At 35.7% G+C, this 20843-nt stretch overlaps 1 protein-coding gene across 1 annotated transcript; it reads left to right on the top strand.

Moving 5' to 3' along the window:
* The first annotated feature begins 10 nt into the window (after window positions 1–10).
* Window positions 11–19799, top strand: LOC138336804 (GDP-fucose transporter 1-like). Its single transcript, XM_069286384.1, has 6 exons — window positions 11–177; window positions 6579–6639; window positions 7260–7400; window positions 7962–8078; window positions 13697–13805; window positions 15035–19799. Exons 1-6 carry the CDS (start codon window positions 89–91, stop codon window positions 15580–15582), a joined length of 1065 nt encoding a protein of 354 aa, XP_069142485.1. The 5' UTR covers window positions 11–88; the 3' UTR covers window positions 15583–19799.
* The last annotated feature ends 1044 nt before the right edge of the window (window positions 19800–20843 follow it).

Raw genomic sequence — 20843 nt, 5'->3', positions numbered from 1 at the left:
GAAGCATCGACACTGTCAAGCAAATGTTTGATAAAGATTTGTTCGTGGACGTCGTGGCAAACTCGCTGAAGGGGAAACTCTCTCACTAATGACTGTGACGTTCTACCATAGGCATCCCAAAATGGAGTCCTTATTTGCAAAGTATTCCAAAATTGTGGCGGTTGTTGCGTCATATTGGTAAGAATCTACTTAAACTTAAAGATTCAATGTGTAACCAAGACTAAGCACGCGTCATTGCAATACAAACATATGCATTCCTATTGAGAAATTCCTCCTCTAGACTCTTTTATATTCGGACGTCTGATAGATGCGGACGAGAGACATCTATCAGACGTCCGAATATAAAAGAGTCTAGAGGAGGAATCTCAATAGGGATTATACAAACATATGCATTCCTTTATGAAAAATAATCTTTATTTATGAAAAAGATCCAGCTACTGAAGGCTAGCCTAGCTATATTATCTTGCACATACTACCTACCTACTTACTATTGTATAGATGATAAAGATGCACACACAGCAGCAGAGGGACATAACAGCACCTCAATGTCACATCTGGAGAACAACAACATACTATACAACTTACAACATGGCTTCAGATCATCCAGATCATGCGAGACACAACTTGCAACATTCATACACGACCTCGCAAACAATAATAACAGCAACAAACAGACATTATTATCATGGACTTTGCCAAAGCCTTTGACAAAGTCCCACACAAACGCCTACAATACAAATTAAAATATTACGGCATAACAGGCAACACACACAAATGGATCACAGACTTTCTCTCACAACGCACCCAAACAGTAGTACTTGAGGGAAAACAATCAAATAAAATACAAGTATAACTTCGATCAGGAGTCCCGCAAGGAACATGTTTGGGCCCAATTCTGTTTCTCATATGCATTAACGATTTCCATTAATACATGCAGTACAGCACACTAAAATTATTCGCAGACGGCAGTATTATACATAACAATAAACAACAAAGACGACACAATAAAACTACAGAAAGATCTGGACGCAGCAGCACAATGGGAAACAGACTGGCTAATAACATTTCACCCAGATAAATGCAACATAATCAGTGTTACACAAAAAACGCAACAAAATACATCACAACTACACACTCCACAATCATACACTTGAGCAAGTAAACTCAAGCAAATATCTAGGACTAACACTACAAAAAAACCTAAAATGGGACATGCACATAAATAATATCACCGCAAATGCAAACAGATCACTAGGGTTTTTAAAGCGCAACTTAAAAATTAATTCACCACATATAAAAGCACACACATACAAAGCACTAGTTTGACCCAAACTGGAATACTGCTCTTCCATATGGGATCCCCACAACACACACCAAATTCAACAGATAGAAAAAACACAACGCAGAGCAGCAAGATATGTTCACAACAAATATCACGACACCAGTTCAGTTACAAACATGATACATCAACTCAACTGGCCAACATTACAGACACGACGGCTACACACAAGATTGATACTTTTCTACAAAATAATACACAATATAGTTGCCGTCGAATACCAGACCATACTCATACCAGTAGACCACAGAACCAGACACTCCAATCCACACTGCTTCAGATAAATCTCTGCTACAAAGGACACATACAAATATTCATTTTTCCCACAAACAATAACACAATGGAATCTCCTCCCTGTAGCAGCAGTACAATGCACTACACTCGAGGACTTCAAGGCACATATTTCCAACGTAGCCCTTGAAGCCCTCACACATTAGTTCTGCACACACCTTTTATCTATATACTAAAAAAAAAAAAAAAAATCACAAATCTAATCCTTTCACACCCTTGCACCCCTACAGGTCCCCCGGGACATAATCGTCATACTTTGACGGCGTCCCGTAAACAGAAGAAGAAGACGCTTAGTTATATATTAATATGTCACACTTAATAACGACAACAAACAACATTGCTCCAGTATTTCTACTCCAATCTTAATGAAAATTTGTACAGAGATGCATTATGGTATGACAAACAACATATCTTATGTTGTCGTTAGGTTTTTTAAAATATTTTTAATGCTATGATGTGTTGTCGGTAATACTGGATATACACACTCACGATATAAACCTGACCAGTCGCCGATCTCGTAACATTAAAACAGGTAAAAAGTCTTCATTTTTATTCCAATCTTAATGAAATTTTGTACATAGATGCATTATAGTATGACAAATAACATATCTTCTGTTGTTGTTAGGTTTTTAAAATATTTACGATGTTACAATGTGTTGTCGGTATACCGGGGGGTCGTCACTGCAAACTTCTTGTCACTCGATCTATCGTTGACCAGCGGCCGATTTCAGAATATTTAAATCGCTCTAATTCCTTCATTTTTGCACCAATCTTCATAAAACTTGGTAGAAATATTCATTTTAATGTACTGAATAACATATCTTGTGTTGTCACTAACTTTTCCTTGTATTTAACGTGTTGTCGTTTGTTGTCATTTGTTGTCGTTATTAAGTGTGACCCATATTACTAGTAATTCAATATAAAAATAGAAGAAAAAAACTTAAGTAGTCTACTCTAGTAGTCTACACTAGTTAAGATAAATAAAAACAACAACTTATTTATCAATTAAAATATATGTAAACAGTCTCATTTGTGTACATGTGATGTCAAGATAACTGGTGCAGTATGCAGTAATTATAAGGCCTAGCTACTATGAGTAACTTAGTACTAAGTGTTTGTGTTTGTAACCTCCAATTATGTATGATTTGAACAGTATAGATATAATAAACAGAATAATATACAGATAAAAAACTTTCATCCTTACATCCAGCCTATACATAAGACTTATGAGACACACAATATAAAATATTGATGATTTAGGTCTGGGGCGATAGATAGGCAAAAGTGATTGGGGCTACCGACACATCACCCATCCTTCACCCCAGGGCCATATGACCGATTGAAAATCTAATTGTAAATGGTCACATCAAAACAAATAAAACCTATTACATTTGCACAATATGATTATTTAAAACCCATGTAAAATGTTTTAACAAATATTTAAGAATTTGGTCTAGCTGGGGTGATATATGGGCAAGAGTGTTTGGGGAGCTGACCTACGTATACCGACACATCACCCACCCCACACCCCAGAGCAATAGACAGAATTCATATGAAGATAAATACAACTGGCAAAATCATATTAAATTACAAGATTTAAAACGTCTGAAGGATTAAAAAAAATACATTTTCAGATGTAAATGAAATACCTGTTGTTTAGTCAGAGTGCACTACATGTGAACTTGGTGTCCAATACAGGTGGACATTGTGTCCTGGTAATATATACCGGTATCTGTTAGGTTTGGGAGTAGTTGTTGATTATAGGTTCTATATCAATCGAAATTATTTTATTATAGAAGCTCAGACAGTCTGATAATATCCGATTTGACCTAACTAGTCTGATAATATCCGATTTGACCTAAACTGCATGAATATCTAAACAGTTTTGTAGAGGCTTCATTCTTTCAGGCTTCAATTTTTCATAATTATCAATTAAAACATACTTGCCAACCCTCCCTATTTTGGGGGGAGATCAACTCTTATTTTTGAACCCCCCATTTTAGGCCATTCTAGCAAGTCCAAATTCTTAAAAATTAAAAATGTAAAAAAATTCTGACTATACCATCGGAAAGAACAGGTCAAAATGTGCAATAATCAACCTTTAATTACTTCATAGCGGTTTACTAGGAAGACTTTCTTGAGGTTAAAAGTTTTAGCACATGAAATTATCCCCATGGAAATTTAAAAAAGTTGGCAAGTATGTTGAAAAGGGAATTAGTTGTTCTTTTTAACTAAAATTAAGAAAAGTCTTGTCAAAAACATAAGCACCAGGTTAGATAGTAGTATATGGTATTTGAGTTGACTGCTCCAATAATATACACGCCATTTAATAATCTACTGTACATAAACAGTGTATTATAATATGCCTGCTTAACAGGAATAGGTCTGTTGCTATGGTAACTTGGACTTCATACTGTTCCATCTAACATTGGTCATGCTGGGGCCTTACCTATGCTCACTCAGGTATGTCACAGACTCACAACACCTGTATACTAAGCAGGGTATAAGAATTGTGTACCTGCTGCCCCTATTGAATGATCGTAAAAAGGCGACTAGATTTAGGATATAAATTTTTCTTTCTTACTAAATAACTTTCTTCTTCCGAACATCTCCCTTGACACCACCTCACTTATGGCCTTTGAATTCAGATGATTGCTCACCCCTGTGAAGAAGGCTTTGGGTTCTGTACCAAGCAACACACCATAGTCTATAAAAACGGTAGTTTCTGCTTCTACGTAGCGATCTGCTTTAAGGAAGTGGGACACCTGGTTTGCCATTTTCGTTATATAATGTGACTGAGTAGGGTATATTTGTTACAATTGCTTGTGTCTTCGCCGACATGTTTCAGTGATATAGAACTATAAAAAGGGCAAGAGTACCACTATATAAGAAGACAACATGAATATACCACAGTCTCCCAAAACATGCACCACACACTTCATACACGACTTGTTCTTCCTGCATGTATATGGATAAATCTCCATTAATGATGATATGGTAAATAAACATGGAATTTTTTACTGTACAGGGTACTAAATTTATTTTCTCGGTTTGGAGTTTTCATATGATAAGGCATTACAGTCAAAACTATTTAAGAAAGACATCAAAGAGATATATTTAATCATACTATGAATTCCTTAATGATACTCCACCGCCGACAGAGCATAAATGATATTCATCATTTGAACAATAATTGGTGTTAATCGGGTATATATATGTTTAATTAACACAAAAAAAAATTATAAAGAAATTTTATTTTGCCTTTGGTGCATGCGCAATCAGTACTTCAATCCATATAGGATATAGTGCCACGGAATTTTTTTTTCGGGATGCAATTGATCATTTTTCATATTTTTATCTTGAAGTAAAATTAGAAGCTCAAACTTTTCAATGGTGGTAATGGTGTAAAGTAAGTAACTTTTTTAACTGAAGAAAAATACTAAATCGTCTGCTCCTGTTTTTGATAGTGAAAAATACCATTTGTCAGGGGTGGAGCATCTTTAATAGACAGGTGTCCTTTATACAGTTACATGTAAATTATATAGTAAACTGCACCAAGTGGAGCTAATGAGACTGTCGTTTTTCATCCTGGATACTCTTGGGGTTACTATTACTGTTGTTATATCCACGCCTGGACTTTGTCATAGTAATACTGAAGGCAGTTCAAGAGAAAAATATTTCCTAGTATTAGTAATATAAAACTTATTTGAAATTGAAGATCTGGTATTTCTCATACTAACATCCCTAATATAGGTACACATGTTACTGAAGACACTAGGAGTATCCCCATGTAAAATTTTATAAGCAAGAACAGCTTTCCTAAAAATAAAAGTGTTTTCTATTGGCAGCCACTTCAACTTGTAATGAGTAAAAAGTACTTTGGATGGTGTTAAAATATCTCTAACATTCAGTAAAAGTCTTGCTGCTCTTTTTTGTAGTTTGCACAATTTATGAATATAAGATTTGTTACTGGCCTCACTCCAAACAACAGAGCAATATATAAATTGTGGAAAAACTATACTTTGGTAAACTTTGTCCAGAACATCGTTTGACATAAATGGCCTTAGCCTTTTCTCTCCAAGGAGTTTTGCACAATGTACAGATTCAATATGAAAATCATTTATATTTAAATTCAAATCTCGGCATTTGGATAACCTCTGTGCTGATCCAATCATCATGCACTGGGTTTTGTTCAAATTCAGACTGAGTTTGTTTTCTCTCATCCACTTGATTGTACAGTGTAAATCATCTTTCATTTGTGCCTCTAAAAGATCTACGGAATTATTTCTCATACTTTGTGAGGTATCATCGGCGTACATAATTACAGTAGAATGTTTAAGACATTTAGGATAGTCATTTATATTCAAAATAAACAGCAATGGCCCAAGTATTGAACCCTGTGGTACTCCACAAAGCCTAATTTGACAAAAGATGGCCACCACGACCAGCAATTGGTCAAAATTGAACAAAAAGGAACATTGTTGAGAACGCAAATATAATACAATTACAGGCATTGCTGTGCTTGAAACGAAGTGGTTTCTCAAAAAGCATTCTTCTTTTGTGAAATAAAATTTATTTCCCGGCAAAACAATGTCACGTCATCATTCAGAGGAGGTCACTTTGGTCAAATTAGGCTCTGTGGAAATCAGGGGAACTTTATGTGATGGCACCCGTCACGATTAGATCTTGTTACAATATTGAAATTATACAGGACAATATTAATTACAATATTGAATTTTATCCAGGACAATATTAATTACAATATAAAATTTTATCCAGGACAATATTAATTACAATATAAAATTTTATCCAGGACAATATTAATTACAATATTGAATTTTATACAGGACAATATTAATTACAATATAAAATTTTATACAGGACAATACAATTTTGAAATATGTTTAGGATCCTATTACTGGTAATTACAATATTTTTTCATTTCCAGGATGATCTCCATTACAATGGTGTTCACCAATAAGTACCTGCTCAGCAGTCCAGATCTCAAGGTAGATATTCTGTAAACATTATTTATTCTGGTGCAACAATCAAATTTGAGCAAACTTTTACCATTAATCATATTCCAGCCCAAAATATCTGGCATGAAAAGCTAAAATATAGTGATTGCTTGAATAATTGCATACACGATATATAGAATGTTCATAAAAATGTTCTTTGTACATCTATTATATCTTTTACCAAGAAAACACCTTCATAACAAAAGTGTTTTGTCGCTAACGTATATAGATATATACATGTATATGGAATATAGTGTCACTTAATTTTCTTAAAATCTAAGTCATGGATATGTTCACAGTGGATTTTTTTTTATATGGTAACACCTTTATGTTAATTAATGATTAAATCTTTTATATAGTGATATTAATATCCCTTAAACATATTTACAAATGTTACTACATACTAGGACTTGCTGGTTGGAGATCATGATCCATGGCTATGCCAATGTATACTGTATAGTACTAGTGTGCACCCCAATTTTTCACTGATAAATTTATGATAAAAATTGTCTGCAATACACACAAAAAAACCCAGATAAGTGCATGTAAATACAAAATGTATGTTTACAATTATATCTGAGTTATGATATATATTTTCATTGTGTTTAAAGTTGAATGCCCCAATGTTCGTGACCTGGTACCAGTGTGTTGTCTCAGCTGTTCTTTGTGTCATACTTCGATGTCTTGCAACAATGTTCCCCAGCAAGTTCTCGTTTCCTTCCACAGAAATTGACTTGAAACTCAATCGATCGGTAAGTTTTAATAACTGGGATTAAATAGATGTGTATCTATATCACAATGAAAAAGTTCTCCCAGCAATCTGCTATTGAATACTTATTATCTGTCAAGAGCTATTGTGGTTAAGATGTCCTTATATATTATCACCATCCATCCATCTCTAGGTCTCAAGTTTGAATCCATGTGGGGCATTTACTAGGTACTGACCTCTGGTCGATGGTTTGTCTCCGAGTAATCGGACTTCCCTCCTCCATCTAAACCTGGAATGTCCTTACAAAATATAAATAAGTCTGGCTGTTATTAGGACGTTAAACTTATCAAAAAACCAAACCTTTATTGACTCCTCTTTAACCCTGCTGTATACAACCTATATTGGACGTAGCAGTGGTTGAAATATTACTGCCATTACCAGGATAACAAACTTTAAATTTGAGTGGAAATTGTATGCCCCACTAATTGACTTGCTGTTATTATGGAATAAACAACTTTGTGGGGATGGGGCCCTTTCTGTTAGACATAGATGGTTTTTGATTTAGGGAAGAATGGTGATAACTCTTAACATTTTTACCTTTCAGGTTTTACCACTATCCATTATCTTTGTGTCTATGATCACATGTAACAACCTATGTCTCAAGTACGTCGGTGTGGCCTTCTACTACGTCGGACGCTCTCTCAGCACCGTCTTCAATGTGGTGAGTCTATACATCTTATCATAGAGGATGAATCAGTAAGTGTCTTGGTCTTTCAGGTGCATTGTAAAAATAAAACTTTAATGTATGACTGTAATAAGTTTAATGTATGTGATTTATAGTCATAAACCCAGATTTATAAATGTCTAATTTTCTCATAGTCATTGTAATGCACTTTAAGCTATGAACTTCTTTTGACGGTTCTATTGGTCTCAGTTGTAACCTCATCCAAGGTTGGTCACGATCAACAGTGAAAATGTCCGGTCTCAGACGATGACAAACAATGCATGGGAATGACATTTTAATAACCATATCTTTCAGAATTTTGGATTTCTTTATTCAAGTGTTTTATTGATAGCGATATAAGTTGAAAGAAAAAATGCATAACATAAATTGAGCATTTGAAAATGCTTACGAGAAAGCCCTAAATCAAAAGTCATTCACAGCAGAGTAAGCGATCGTCATCTAGGTCAATGTACAATCCATATTGGTCAACAAGGAGTACATTTTCTTGTATTTAATTATCACAAATCATTTAAAACATTTACAAAATACATAATAAAGTTATTAACCAGCATAATTACGGACATAAGAAACGATATCTATAGATGTCTATTTTGTAAAAGTGTTAGGTTATATGTGTTCACGCAACCTCTCCCAGGGTGCATTGCTGTCTCCACATTCACCTCTGTCAACGACTCACGAACTGGCCTTATGTTGACCTCGGGTCACAGAATATTATATCATGAGGATTGACGATGCAAATCGTGACTATTTGCTTACAAGTAAATCTAGTGTATCCGCAAAAGAATCCATTAGTGTTTGGTTTGCTATTGAATGATCAAATTATATTTTGTCAGAACTGACAGTTGTTTACAAGATATTGGTACAAAAGGAAACTTACTGCAATGCACCCTGGGAGAGATTGGTGTTCACAAGTAAAGTTACAAATACAATATACAGAAAAAGATACGAAACACACTGATAAAAGGTACTGTGCAAATGGTTTGATATCGTTTACATCTTTTGATAAATAACATTATGTTAGCCTGTTGAAGATAAATAACATTATGTTAGGCCACACCAAATTAATTTGTAGTTCGTTGGGAGCAGCGCATGTAATTTTTCGGGTTCGAGAAAAAAATATAAAAAAAATGCAACCGCACGTCAAAAAATATCCGGATTTATTTTTCCGTCAGCCGACTTATTTAGTGCTTTACAGCGCTTGTAGACGCTTGAATTACATTGCGGAAAACGATGATTGATGAGTGATCAACGTCCATAGTGACCCAGCATCCTTGATGTTATTTGATCGCGATCGCGGCCGAAAATGAAACGTTTGTGGACCTATTCGTGTTGTTGACATTCATCTGTTCATTCTCGTAATCTGAATTCACTCTCAGCACTTTTTTCGATTTTGGGTGTCTTGAGTGTTACCGTTCGGCGAGGCCCAACAAGTTTGATGTCAAACACGGCTATCGAGGCCGAAAATGATGAAACTTTTGTTGATCTTTTTAGTCGTGTTGTTGACATTAATTTGAGTAAAATCACTAATGCTGCATCGAACATGAGATTAGATGACATTCAAGCGATAAAGATATCCACAAACCAGTCAAGACATGACTCGATTGAAATTTCACAAAATAGAAACAACACAGATATTCATTATTTAACTGTCGGTGATGATATTGAGACTGTTTTCTTGAATGTAAGGTTTGTCCATGCATCCGTCGTCCGTCCTCCGCCGAAGATTTTTCGACTGTTTTGCCTAACTCAATTGAAATTTATGTGTGTAATGACAACTGGGGTCATTTTTTTCACACATTCAGCATGAGATAGACAGTCCTTATATTGGTAGGGATTCCACAATTGTTACAAAATGTATGTGGCTGATTTGATTCTATTTCCATATATAAACGAAAATATGGGGGATGTTTGCGCAAAAGCAAATTATTTTCCTGGTATCAATAGCATCATTGTATGGTTGTGAGTACGATATTTTCATGCACCTACAATAGGCATATTTGTATGGTATCAATAGCATCATTGTATGGTTGTGATTCAAATATTAAACTTTGGGAGTCAATTTTGCTTATTTTTCTTAATTGTCTGAGTTTGTGATAATTTACTAACAAAAAACCAGGTGAGCGATACAGGCCCTTGGGGCCTCTTGTTTATCACTTAATATTTTGCCAATCATTCCTTTTGAACATTGTTTTTAATATAGAAATCATGAATCGGTAAAACATTTTTCATTTCATTCCATACCATTTGCTTAAAGCAAGTCGATAATTGAAGTTTATAGTCAAAAACCTGACAAACTGGATTTTTCACAATCAGTCAGTCCTTCTATCATTTGATTCTCACGAAAATGAATTTGTGTGTGTTGCGCAAAAGCAAAATTATTTTTCCTGGTATATTTCATTTAATTAGATTTCAATTGAAAGTTTATGTTCATTCTGATATTTTTGACAATAATACACGTATTGAACTATGTCTTTGATATTCAATGGATGAGTGCATGCATCAAATTATTGGATAGTTTTGAAAATCATTTGGTATCTTTGTTCTTGATGTAGAAAAATGCCTTTATATAGTTATATTATACTTTAAAAAAATTATGGCAGGTGATGTTACATGTATTTGATGGTGGAAAAGAATTTTTTTTTTTTTTTTTTTTTATTAAAATTTACATTGTTGTTTTAAATGTACAGAAGTATTCAGGATGATTGAAAAACACAGTAAACAGGTTTATCAGTGTTTTTTTCATGAATATTTGCTTCCATGGTTTGAAAAAAAATATCGCTCGCTCGACTTTGAAACCCTTCGCTCCTAAAAATCCTTGATTTCAATTTTTTTTGAAAACAAAAAAATTTCGCTCACTCGCTCCATTTTTAGCTCACCTGGCCCGAAGGGCCGGTGAGCTTATGTCATGGCGCGTCGTCCGTCGTCCGTCGTCCGTCTGTCCGTCAACATTTCCTTTAAATCGCTACTAGTCATAGAGTTCTGCATGGATTTTAACCAAATTTGGCCAGAAACATCCTTGGGGGGAGGGGAACAGAACTTGTATAAATTTTGGCTCTGACCCCCCGGGGACAAGAGGGGCGGGGCCCAATAGGGGAAATTGAGGTAAATCCTATAAATCGCTACTTGTCCTAGAGTTCTGCATGGATTGAAACCAAATTTGGCCAGAAACATCCTTGGGGGAAGGGGAATAGAACTTGTATAAATTTTGGCTCTGACCCCCCAGGGACAGGAGGGGCGGGGCCCAATAGGGGAAATTGAGGTAAATCCTATAAATCTCTACTTGTCCTAGTGTTCTGCATGGATTGTAACCAAATTTGGCCAGAAACATCCTTGGGGGAAGGGGAAACAGAACTTGTATAAATTTTGGCTCTGACCCCCCGGGGACAGGAGGGGTGGGGCCCAATAGTGGAAATTTAGGTAAATCCTATAAATCGCTACTTGTTCTAGAGTTCTGCATGGATTGTAACCAAATTTGGCCAGGAACATCCTAGGGGGAAGGGGAACAGAACTTGTATAAATTTTTGCTCTGACCCCCTGGGGACAGGAGGGGTGGGGCCCAATAGGGGAAATAGAGGTAAATCCTATAAATCGCTACTTGTCCTAGAATTCTGCATGGATTGTAACCAAATTTAGCCAGAAACATTCTTAGGGGAATAGGAACAGAACTTGTATAAATTTTGGCTCTGACCCCCCGGGGGCAGGAGGGGCGGGGCCCAATAGGGGAAATAGAGGTAAATCCTATAAATCGCTACTTGTCCTAGAGTTCTGCATGGATTGAAACCAAATTTGGCCAGAAACATCCTTGGGGGAAGGGGAATAGAACTTGTATAAATTTTGGATCTGACCCCCTGGGGGCAGGAGGGGCGGGGCCCAATAGGGAAATTTAGGTAAATCCTATAAATCGCTAGCTTAGAGTTCTGCTTGGATTTTAACCAAATTTGGCCCAGAAATATGAAAATAATTTTTGGCTTTCACCCCCTTGAGCAGAAAGAGTGGGGCATAAAAAAGAAACAATTTAAAACAAATGAACTTTATATAATAAGGTGGACGTCAGCATTATTTTCCGCCTCTTTTGTAATTTCACAATGCGTACTTTCTATTAACACTGATCAACAACTTCTATATTTTTAGCTCACCATCATCAGATGGTGGACTATTCAAATCGCTTTTCGTCAGTGGTCCATGGTCCGTCCGTCCTTCTGTCTGTCCCTCTGTCCCTTAACATTTCTTGTTTCCGCTATTTCTCAGAAAGGGCTGAAGGGATCTCTCTCAAATTTCATATGTAGGTTCCCCTAAGGTCCTAGTTATGCATATTGCATTTTGGGATTGATGGGTCAACAAGATGGCCGCCAGGCAGCAATCTTGGATTTTGATAGTTAAAGTTTGTTACCACTATTTCTCAGAAAGTAATGAAGGGATCTCTCTCAAATTTCACGCGTACGTTCTCCAAGGGCCTTAGTTGTGCATATTACATTTTGGGACAGATCGGTCATCAAGATGGCTGCCAGGCAGCTTTCTTGGATTTTGATAGTTCAAAGTTTGTTACCGCTATTTCTCTAAAAGTGCTGGAGGGATCTCTCTCAAATTTCACATGCAGGTTTCCCTTTGGCCCTAGTTGTGCATATTGCATTTTGGGACCGATCGATCGGTCAACAAGATGGCCACCAGGCAGCCATCTTGGATATTGATTGTTAAAGTTTGTTACTGCTATTTCTCAGAAAGTACCCAGGGATCTCTCTCAAATTTCATATGCATGTTCCCCCTAGGGCCCTAGTTGTGCATATTGCATTTTAAAACCGAACGGTCAACAGGATGGCTGCCAGTCAGCCATCTTGGATTTTGATAGTTAAAGTTTGTTATTGCTATTTCTCCGAAAGTACTGAAAGTTTATCTCTCATATTTCACATTTAGGTTCCCCTAAGGCCCTAGTTGTGCATATTGTATTTTGGGAAAGATTGGTCAACAAGTCAACAAGGACAATTCAGTTTAAGAGTACATTAAAATTTGCACATATATCGGAAACAGACCAGTTCTTATAGAAAATTTATTAGTTGGTTTTACTGTGATATGCCAGAAAAGCCCACTCTAGTGAAATGTATGTGAAATGTTTAAACTCACTTACTGTCCACCATTACACATAGTGGTCGATGTCTTGTATGCTGAACCATGGCCCTTACCAGTGTTTTTGGTCTAGAACTACTTAAAATTGCTCTTACAGTAGTGTGTTTACCTTATTAGATGCATGCTCTTGTCTGAAAATAATTTCATCAACTCCTCAGTGGTTATGTATTGCATTTGTTGATTGTGCGTGACTTTGGCTCGGGTATGGGTGCAGCATACATGTCGTACCTGCTTAATTGCATTGATCAACGATTTGTAATTTCAACGGTATCAATCAAAATAAATAACACTGTTGTGGAATTTGTTATATGTTTCATAAGGAGTGTAGATCAATACATCTATGCCATATCTCTGTTCTTGGTTATGTAACAGAATTAGCCTCATTGAATTGTCCCTTTAATATTGTTATTATTACAACACATCAATAACAATGTTATACTTGTATCTTACCTGTAGACATTTACTGTTTCTAGATGTTTTCCTACCTGATCCTGAAGCAGACGACGTCCTGTAAAGCTCTGGCCTGTTGTGGAGTTATCATCGCCGGATTTTTTCTTGGAGTCGACCAAGAGGGTGCTGCTGGTAAATACTTAGTCTGATAAATATTATAAGACTCTTTCATATGTGGATATGAAGGATAGGGATATTCTACCAGAGGGTCACGAGGCTTGCCGAGGTGATCCCGAGGGTAGAATTTCCCTATCCTTCATATCCACTTATGAAAGAGCATTTTTCTTTCATACTTCGACATTTTATTGCAATTTTACAACTATAATATCCCGCCATTTTGAAATAGATTCGAAGAAATCCACAACTGGAAGTCAACTTTCCATACATGAAAAATCACGTGATATTCTTAATACAAATTCCGTTGTTTGCATCTTTTATAGTAAAACCAGTCATATTTGTGAAACAAATGATATAATTTTACCAAGGAAATAGATATTTTGTTGACGCCGTGACGTCACAAGGCTTTATTGCATGGGTAGCCATGCAATACAGCCTCAGGCGACATGAGTGTATTGCCCTGGACCAGCCAATATTACACTTGTAGCTATGAAAGAAACAGAAGTTCTTACATATGTGGCTATGTAATATGAAATTTATTAAGCTTGTTAATTAATTTGGTATTCCATGCGTCTTTAAGTAACAACAAATGTAAGATTATTTATTATATAACTTGTATTCATGATGATATAGAGAAAACTTTCAATTTTGTTTTCTATAAATAAGAATGGGAAAATTAGTTTGGATTTGACGTTTCTGTCTCCCGAGACAACCATGCAGCATCATATTATGATTACAATGTCATTATTACCTTTGACGTCACAATAGTGTTATTACAAATTCATGCATCCTATATTTCTTTATGACATGGCTGTATTACATGGCTGAATGGGTCAGTTATGTGATAATATTCAGGGAAATGTGATACTTTTATGTTTGACAGACTGAATATCTGCAATGGATATAGATTTGTCTTAGGATTAGTTTTATATTGAAAAAAAAAAGAAAAAATGTTTCAAAGTAAATAAGATATGACAAATGTTAATATTTTGTTGCAATATTTAATGAATTTGAAATAGAAAAAATGGTGGAATAGACCTTTGAACAAACTTTTTCTGTGTTTCGTATCTGCTATAAAGTAAAAAAAAAAAATAATCATTGATTGAAATTGTAAGTACAGGTCTAGAGTGAATATATTTTTAGATTTTATCCATTGAAGTGATTGACATGTGTGCTACCATTACACGACCTGGTTTGCTCACGAGTGATTTTGATGAATTTGAAATATCTTCTATGTTTTTCAGGATCGCTGTCCATAACTGGGGTATTTTTTGGTGTAGCGGCCAGTGCCAGCGTAGCCTTGAACTCCATCTTTACCAAGAAAGTCCTGCCGCTACTGGACCACAATGTATGGAGACTTACATACTACAACAATCTTAATGCCATCGTTCTCTTCCTACCTCTTATGTTGGTGTTCGGAGAATTTGGGGAAGTTGTGCACTTCCCCAAACTCACGGACCCAACCTTCTGGCTATACATGAATGTCGGGGGCTTATTTGGGTTCGCTATTGGATATGTAACAGGTCTTCAAATCCAGATTACCTCCCCTCTCACTCATAACATATCGGGTACAGCTAAGGCGTGTGCTCAGACTGTGATCGCCTGTATATACTTCAATGACACTAAGCCCTTGCTCTGGTGGACCAGTAACGCTGTGGTTTTGGGAGGCTCAGGCGCGTACTCAGAGGTGAAGCGTAGCGAGATGAAACAACAGCACCAGGCTGCTCTGACACAGCTGGCTAGGAACGTAGAGGCTGGGAACGATGAGGATGAACTCCCGACAAAGTCCTAGGCTTAGTCGTGTCACTAAGATTCACATATGACTATAAAGATCCTTTTTTCCTTACTATCACCACTTGTGTAAGTGTGTATTAAGGTCCATTATCACATGTACCATATGTAGGTTAGTGTGAATGAAGGTGTATTTTCACATGTACCATATGTATGTTTGTGTGTATGATCACAAGCATTTGACCTCATAGCTGTTATCGTTATATTATAGTATAAAAAGTTTGTTGTATTTTTTTCTCTATTAGACAGACAAAAATTTGGCTAGCAAGTGATGTGAAGAGACGTCATGTGACAGCATATAATGATGATATGATAATTACATGTGACATCAAAATTGTGCTATATTATATAATTATGACATGGCAGACCAGACCATTGATGTGATAGATTAAGTTAGTTGACAGATAAAGCAAGTGCTTGTAGACATGACAACATTACTGATTATGTAATAACTCATATCAGTTACCGGGGCTCAAAAGCATTTACATTTCCAGCCATTTCACATCTTTTGACATGACTTGAATTTTTAAATTACAATTTGCTTAGATCAGCTCAAGGTTCTAAAGCCATGAGAACTGTGTACAATATGCATGCTGTAATAACTGAGGTGTGATGTAATTGCAGACATGTAACTAAGCAGCATTTTCTATTCTATCGAGGGATTATTTGAATAGAAATCCAATTTTTAGGCTATAGGATATTCAAGCTGATATTTGCTGGCAGTTTCGGCCTACCAGGAGGGATTTATTATACTTGAATTAAATATTGTACATATTTATGTAATTATATATATGTTTAAGAGGGATCGTTTTAGAATATTTAGAAAGGACTTTTACATATGGGTTCTCCGAGGAAGCAATAACTATTGACTACATTGTGTTATAGGTATTGTTCTATGCGAGTTAACTCTCGGGATAATTAACAGTTTCTGGATATCTGTTTGTCCCCACAGATCCTGAAAATGTGATATTTATTTTTGTTACTTATCCACCATGTTCATGTTACTGTATTGTGTTTTCTGAAAACCATTTCATATATCTCCTCTTTGCATATTACTGACTTACCTCCCTTGCAGGTATATATCTATTATTCTCTCATACCTACACGTGTAATACTGGCTGGTCCAGGTCAAGAAACTCATGTCGCTTGAGGCTGTAATGCATGGCTACCCATGCAATAAAGCCTCGTGACGTCACGGCGTCAACCAAAATTACTATTTTCTGGGTACAATTTTAACCCTTTTTTTTTTCCAGAAACTAGGTTGGATTAACATTAAAAGATAAAAACAACGGAATTTGCCTTGAAAATATTATGCAATATTCATTTATGGAGAATTGACTTGCAGTTGCATGTTTTTTTCAAATTTATTTCAAAATGGCGAAGAAAAATAGTAAAATTGCAATAAAATGTCGAGGTATGAGAGAAAAATACACTATCATTTGTGGATATGAAGGATAGGGATATTCTACCCTCGGGATCACAAAATGTTGTAAAACCCTCTGCAAGCCTCGGGTTTTACAACATTTTGTGACCCTTGGATAGAATATCCCTATCCTTCATATCCATATATGAAAGAGTCTTATATGACATCATTATTTTATGAACAATATTCACATTGTTTTCTCTGAAAAGTATGACGTCACGATCACGAACTAATGGTGTTGCAATGAATATACCTACAGTTATATACCTGCAAGGGCAGATAACTCAATATATATGCAAATACAGAATAGTGCATATGGTATATATCTTTTCTGCTGTAAAGTCACTCCAAGTTAATATTGATGTATACCAGTATATGATCTGTATGTGTCACTGCCATTATTGTATGACAGAACATTCCAGTCCTCATCTATTTATGGAAGTGTATTATTGAAACATTCATACTGTGGTGTAAATGTATATAATCCATGCAGTGTTTGAGTGTGTTATCAATGAAGCTGTGTGTATGAGCGAAATTGTAAAAAAATATTTGACTTGATTGTTAAATTCTGAATTTTTTAGATAGAATTTTTTTTTTTTTTGTTAAATCAAAATGCAGTTAAACTGTTATATTGAAGCTGGTTCATCATGTACCAGGTGCTGTTTAACTCAAAGCTAAAATTTAACTCAACCTAATGTAGCATTGAAGATCTATTGTTGATTGCACATAATAAGTGTAGCATAATGTAGCACAATCAATCATGGGTCTTTGACGCTGACCCCAATGATAAAAGTGTCAAGTTTTGTACATATATGAAAAATTGGTAAGTACAAGCTGCAATATACTAGGGCTACATCAAGAATGCTAAGGATAACATTGAGAGAGTGAGATTTATGGATAGAAGGTTTTACTAAAGTGTATCTAAACTTTATTGCTGTAGTTTGATTTTTATCAAAGATCAATTTACCCAAGATAGTTATCCATGTCGGCCAAGTGATGTGGCGAAAGTTCTACTGCCAGCTTTCCTTCTCTGGCCATACGTTCAAGACTTAGGTTATCAATGTTGGAATTAGACAAAGATCGGTTGCTGGTTTACTTCAGGAACTCTTGCTTTTTCTGCCAACAAATCTTTGGCCTTAAAATGGCCATAGCTGTTATATAGTGAAAGAAAATAAACAAAATTGGACCAATTCAATAATTTTTACCTCCAAACCACGAAATACATGCAGGTATTTCTTGTTATAATAGTGCCACTTATTCTGTCCAAAATTGTAAGATCAAATTGTTGTGATTGTTATTTGTTAAGTGTTATGTGTTATAAAAGATGTATTTTTTTACTTTAAATTTAACTTATTCTTTATCAACCTCTATTCATGAAACTGTTTGTGTTTGCGACATACTAACTCCATTTTTAGTGTTGTGTAAGGCCATGAAATGTCTATGGCTATACATATACAATCTCATCATTTTCCAATCAATTTTAATCAACTCCTAATCAATTAAATTAAAATTTACAAACACTTGATGGGTAGAAAATTACTTTCATTTGCATGACACATACTGCCTGCACTTTACATAGCTTAGTGCCATCAACTGTGGGTTTCCAACGGTGGGGGTCAACAGTGGGGGTCAACAGTGGGGGTTAGCAGTGGGGTCATGATTGCAAGGTAGTTACCAGTGTGCACCATTTAGCATAATGTTTTTCTGTTATGAATCCAACGTTTCGTAAAATGGAACATAATGTTCTGCTGGAATGAACTGATTCATCTGGCAGGTTTTGTTTGAAGTTGGCACAAGAATATTGTGCTAAATGGAAGAAGCTGTACTTTTCTGATGATATTTTACCACTTGCACTCCATCTCTAGTCCAGTTCACTCTTTGAATATGGAAGCTGCGAAGGATATATCATAGACTATCGGCTTTCTCTCACAAGGCACATCAATATGGAACGAAGGTCAGATAGGTGTTTGAATGAAAATACGTTTGCTTTGTATTAAACTTTTGAAAAATATGCATCAACAATTATTAAACACTAATAATTTCCATGGACAAAAAAATATTCTGATAATTCTTCTCTTTAATTATTTTGATATAACTTATATAAATAATATCTTAATCTGATTCTATGGAATTAAAAAGAATTTATTCTAAATTCTGTGCCAAAATCTTAGATGACGGTATTACGATCACCTTTGATTCATTTGACTCAGATCGTTCACCCCTGAAGACACATTTGGACTTTTCCAATTCAAATGCTGTATAAGTTCAGTATGAATTTTCAGGGGTGAATGATTTTACATGATCATGGTGCTGGATAAGGAATATGCATTGGGCTAAAATGACACAATATCTATCTACTTAAACTGTGTTAATATTTCAATGATCTCTACTACATATAAGGAGGGGATGTGATGTCCATGTCTGTCCCATCACGACGCATCCCATCTCACATCATTCAAATTACATCAGTTGGTGGCATTTAAGATATTTTAATAACTTCATGCCTATGTAGATACATATTTTGTTTTCATTAATGGCCGGGCACAAAATCCATACTATTTCTACAAGAGTTATAAGGTCATAATGAAGTACACATATTAAAATGTATGAAATATGATAATGTATTATATGAGTTTGGTAATATCAATGTTCCAGTTGATAAAATCAATGTGGGTATACATATGTTTTATTATAATATATTTACCTTTTTGTTTTCAGATATGATTTTCTATTATAGACGTGGTTTTGAAAATTAAAACAGAAAATATTTATAAATAAATATATTAATAAATATATTTAAGATCTTGTTTTCATTGTTGTATATGATTTAAAATGTGCATAGTACCTGGCTTTTTTATCACTGAAAGGTCACTTTTCTAGAGCGACCTAGGGGATATATACCTAGAAATCATTCTTATCTATCAGAGTTTCTTCCCTTTTTCCTTCCTTCTTCCCAGAGTACCCAGAGAACAAGAGTCCCATAGGGGGCCTGTATTGCTCACCTGGTTTGTAATGCTAAGTAGTGTTCTATATACAGGCTCCGATTTCTCGAAACAAAAGTGCAGACGTAAGTCAAAACTTAAGTATTTCTCCTTATGTAACCTATAAGAAAACTTTAGACTTAAGTCGGTTCTGGACTTAAGTTTGTTTCGAGAAATCGGGGCCAGGTTCATTTCTGAAGGAATTTAAATATTTACCTCAAATTTCCCTATTGGGCCCCACTCATTCTGCTCAAGGGGGTCAGACCCAAAATTTATATTAATTCTGTTTCCCTTCTCAGAGGTTGTTTCTGACCAAATTTGGTTACAATCCATCCAGAACTTCATGACTACATAGTAGCGATTTAAAGAATTTACCTTTAATTTCCCTATTAGGCCCCGCCCCTCCTGCCCCTGGAGGATCAGAGCCAACATTTATACAATCTCTGTTCCCCTTCCCCAGAGGATATTTGTGGCCAAATTTGGTAACAATCCATGCAGAACTCTATGACTGGTAGCGATTTAAAGGATTTACATCCATTTCCCCTATTGGGCCCCGACCCTCCTGGCCCCAGTGGGTCAGAGCTAAAATTTACACAAACTCTCTACATCTTCCCCCAAGGTTGTTTCTGACCAAATTTGGTTACAATCCATACAGAACTCTAAGACTAGGACCGTTTTAAAGGAAATGTTGACGGACGACGGTTGCCACGCCATGACAAAAGCTCACCGGCCCTTCAGACCAGGTGAGCTAAAAACCACCGACCAGCAGTCAGTACCTGGCAACTGCCCCACACGGGATTCAAACTCACAAAGCAGAGGTGGAAGGTTTGTTGTAATATGTCAGGACATCTTGACCAC

The sequence above is a fragment of the Argopecten irradians genome, chromosome 12, assembly GCF_041381155.1.
Source record: "Argopecten irradians isolate NY chromosome 12, Ai_NY, whole genome shotgun sequence".
Taxonomy (NCBI): Eukaryota; Metazoa; Mollusca; class Bivalvia; order Pectinida; family Pectinidae; genus Argopecten; species Argopecten irradians.
This window is presented reverse-complemented; position numbering and strand designations above follow the sequence as displayed.

Bases quoted from the DNA above. Each gene is read 5' to 3' on its own strand.
- LOC138336804 (XM_069286384.1), top strand. From the start codon at position 89: ATGACTGTGACGTTCTACCATAGGCATCCCAAAATGGAGTCCTTATTT. The intron at 6,640-7,259 runs GTAGATATTCTG...TTGTGTTTAAAG, and splicing joins TCAGCAGTCCAGATCTCAAG to TTGAATGCCCCAATGTTCGT. The intron at 8,079-13,696 runs GTGAGTCTATAC...TACTGTTTCTAG, and splicing joins TCAGCACCGTCTTCAATGTG to ATGTTTTCCTACCTGATCCT.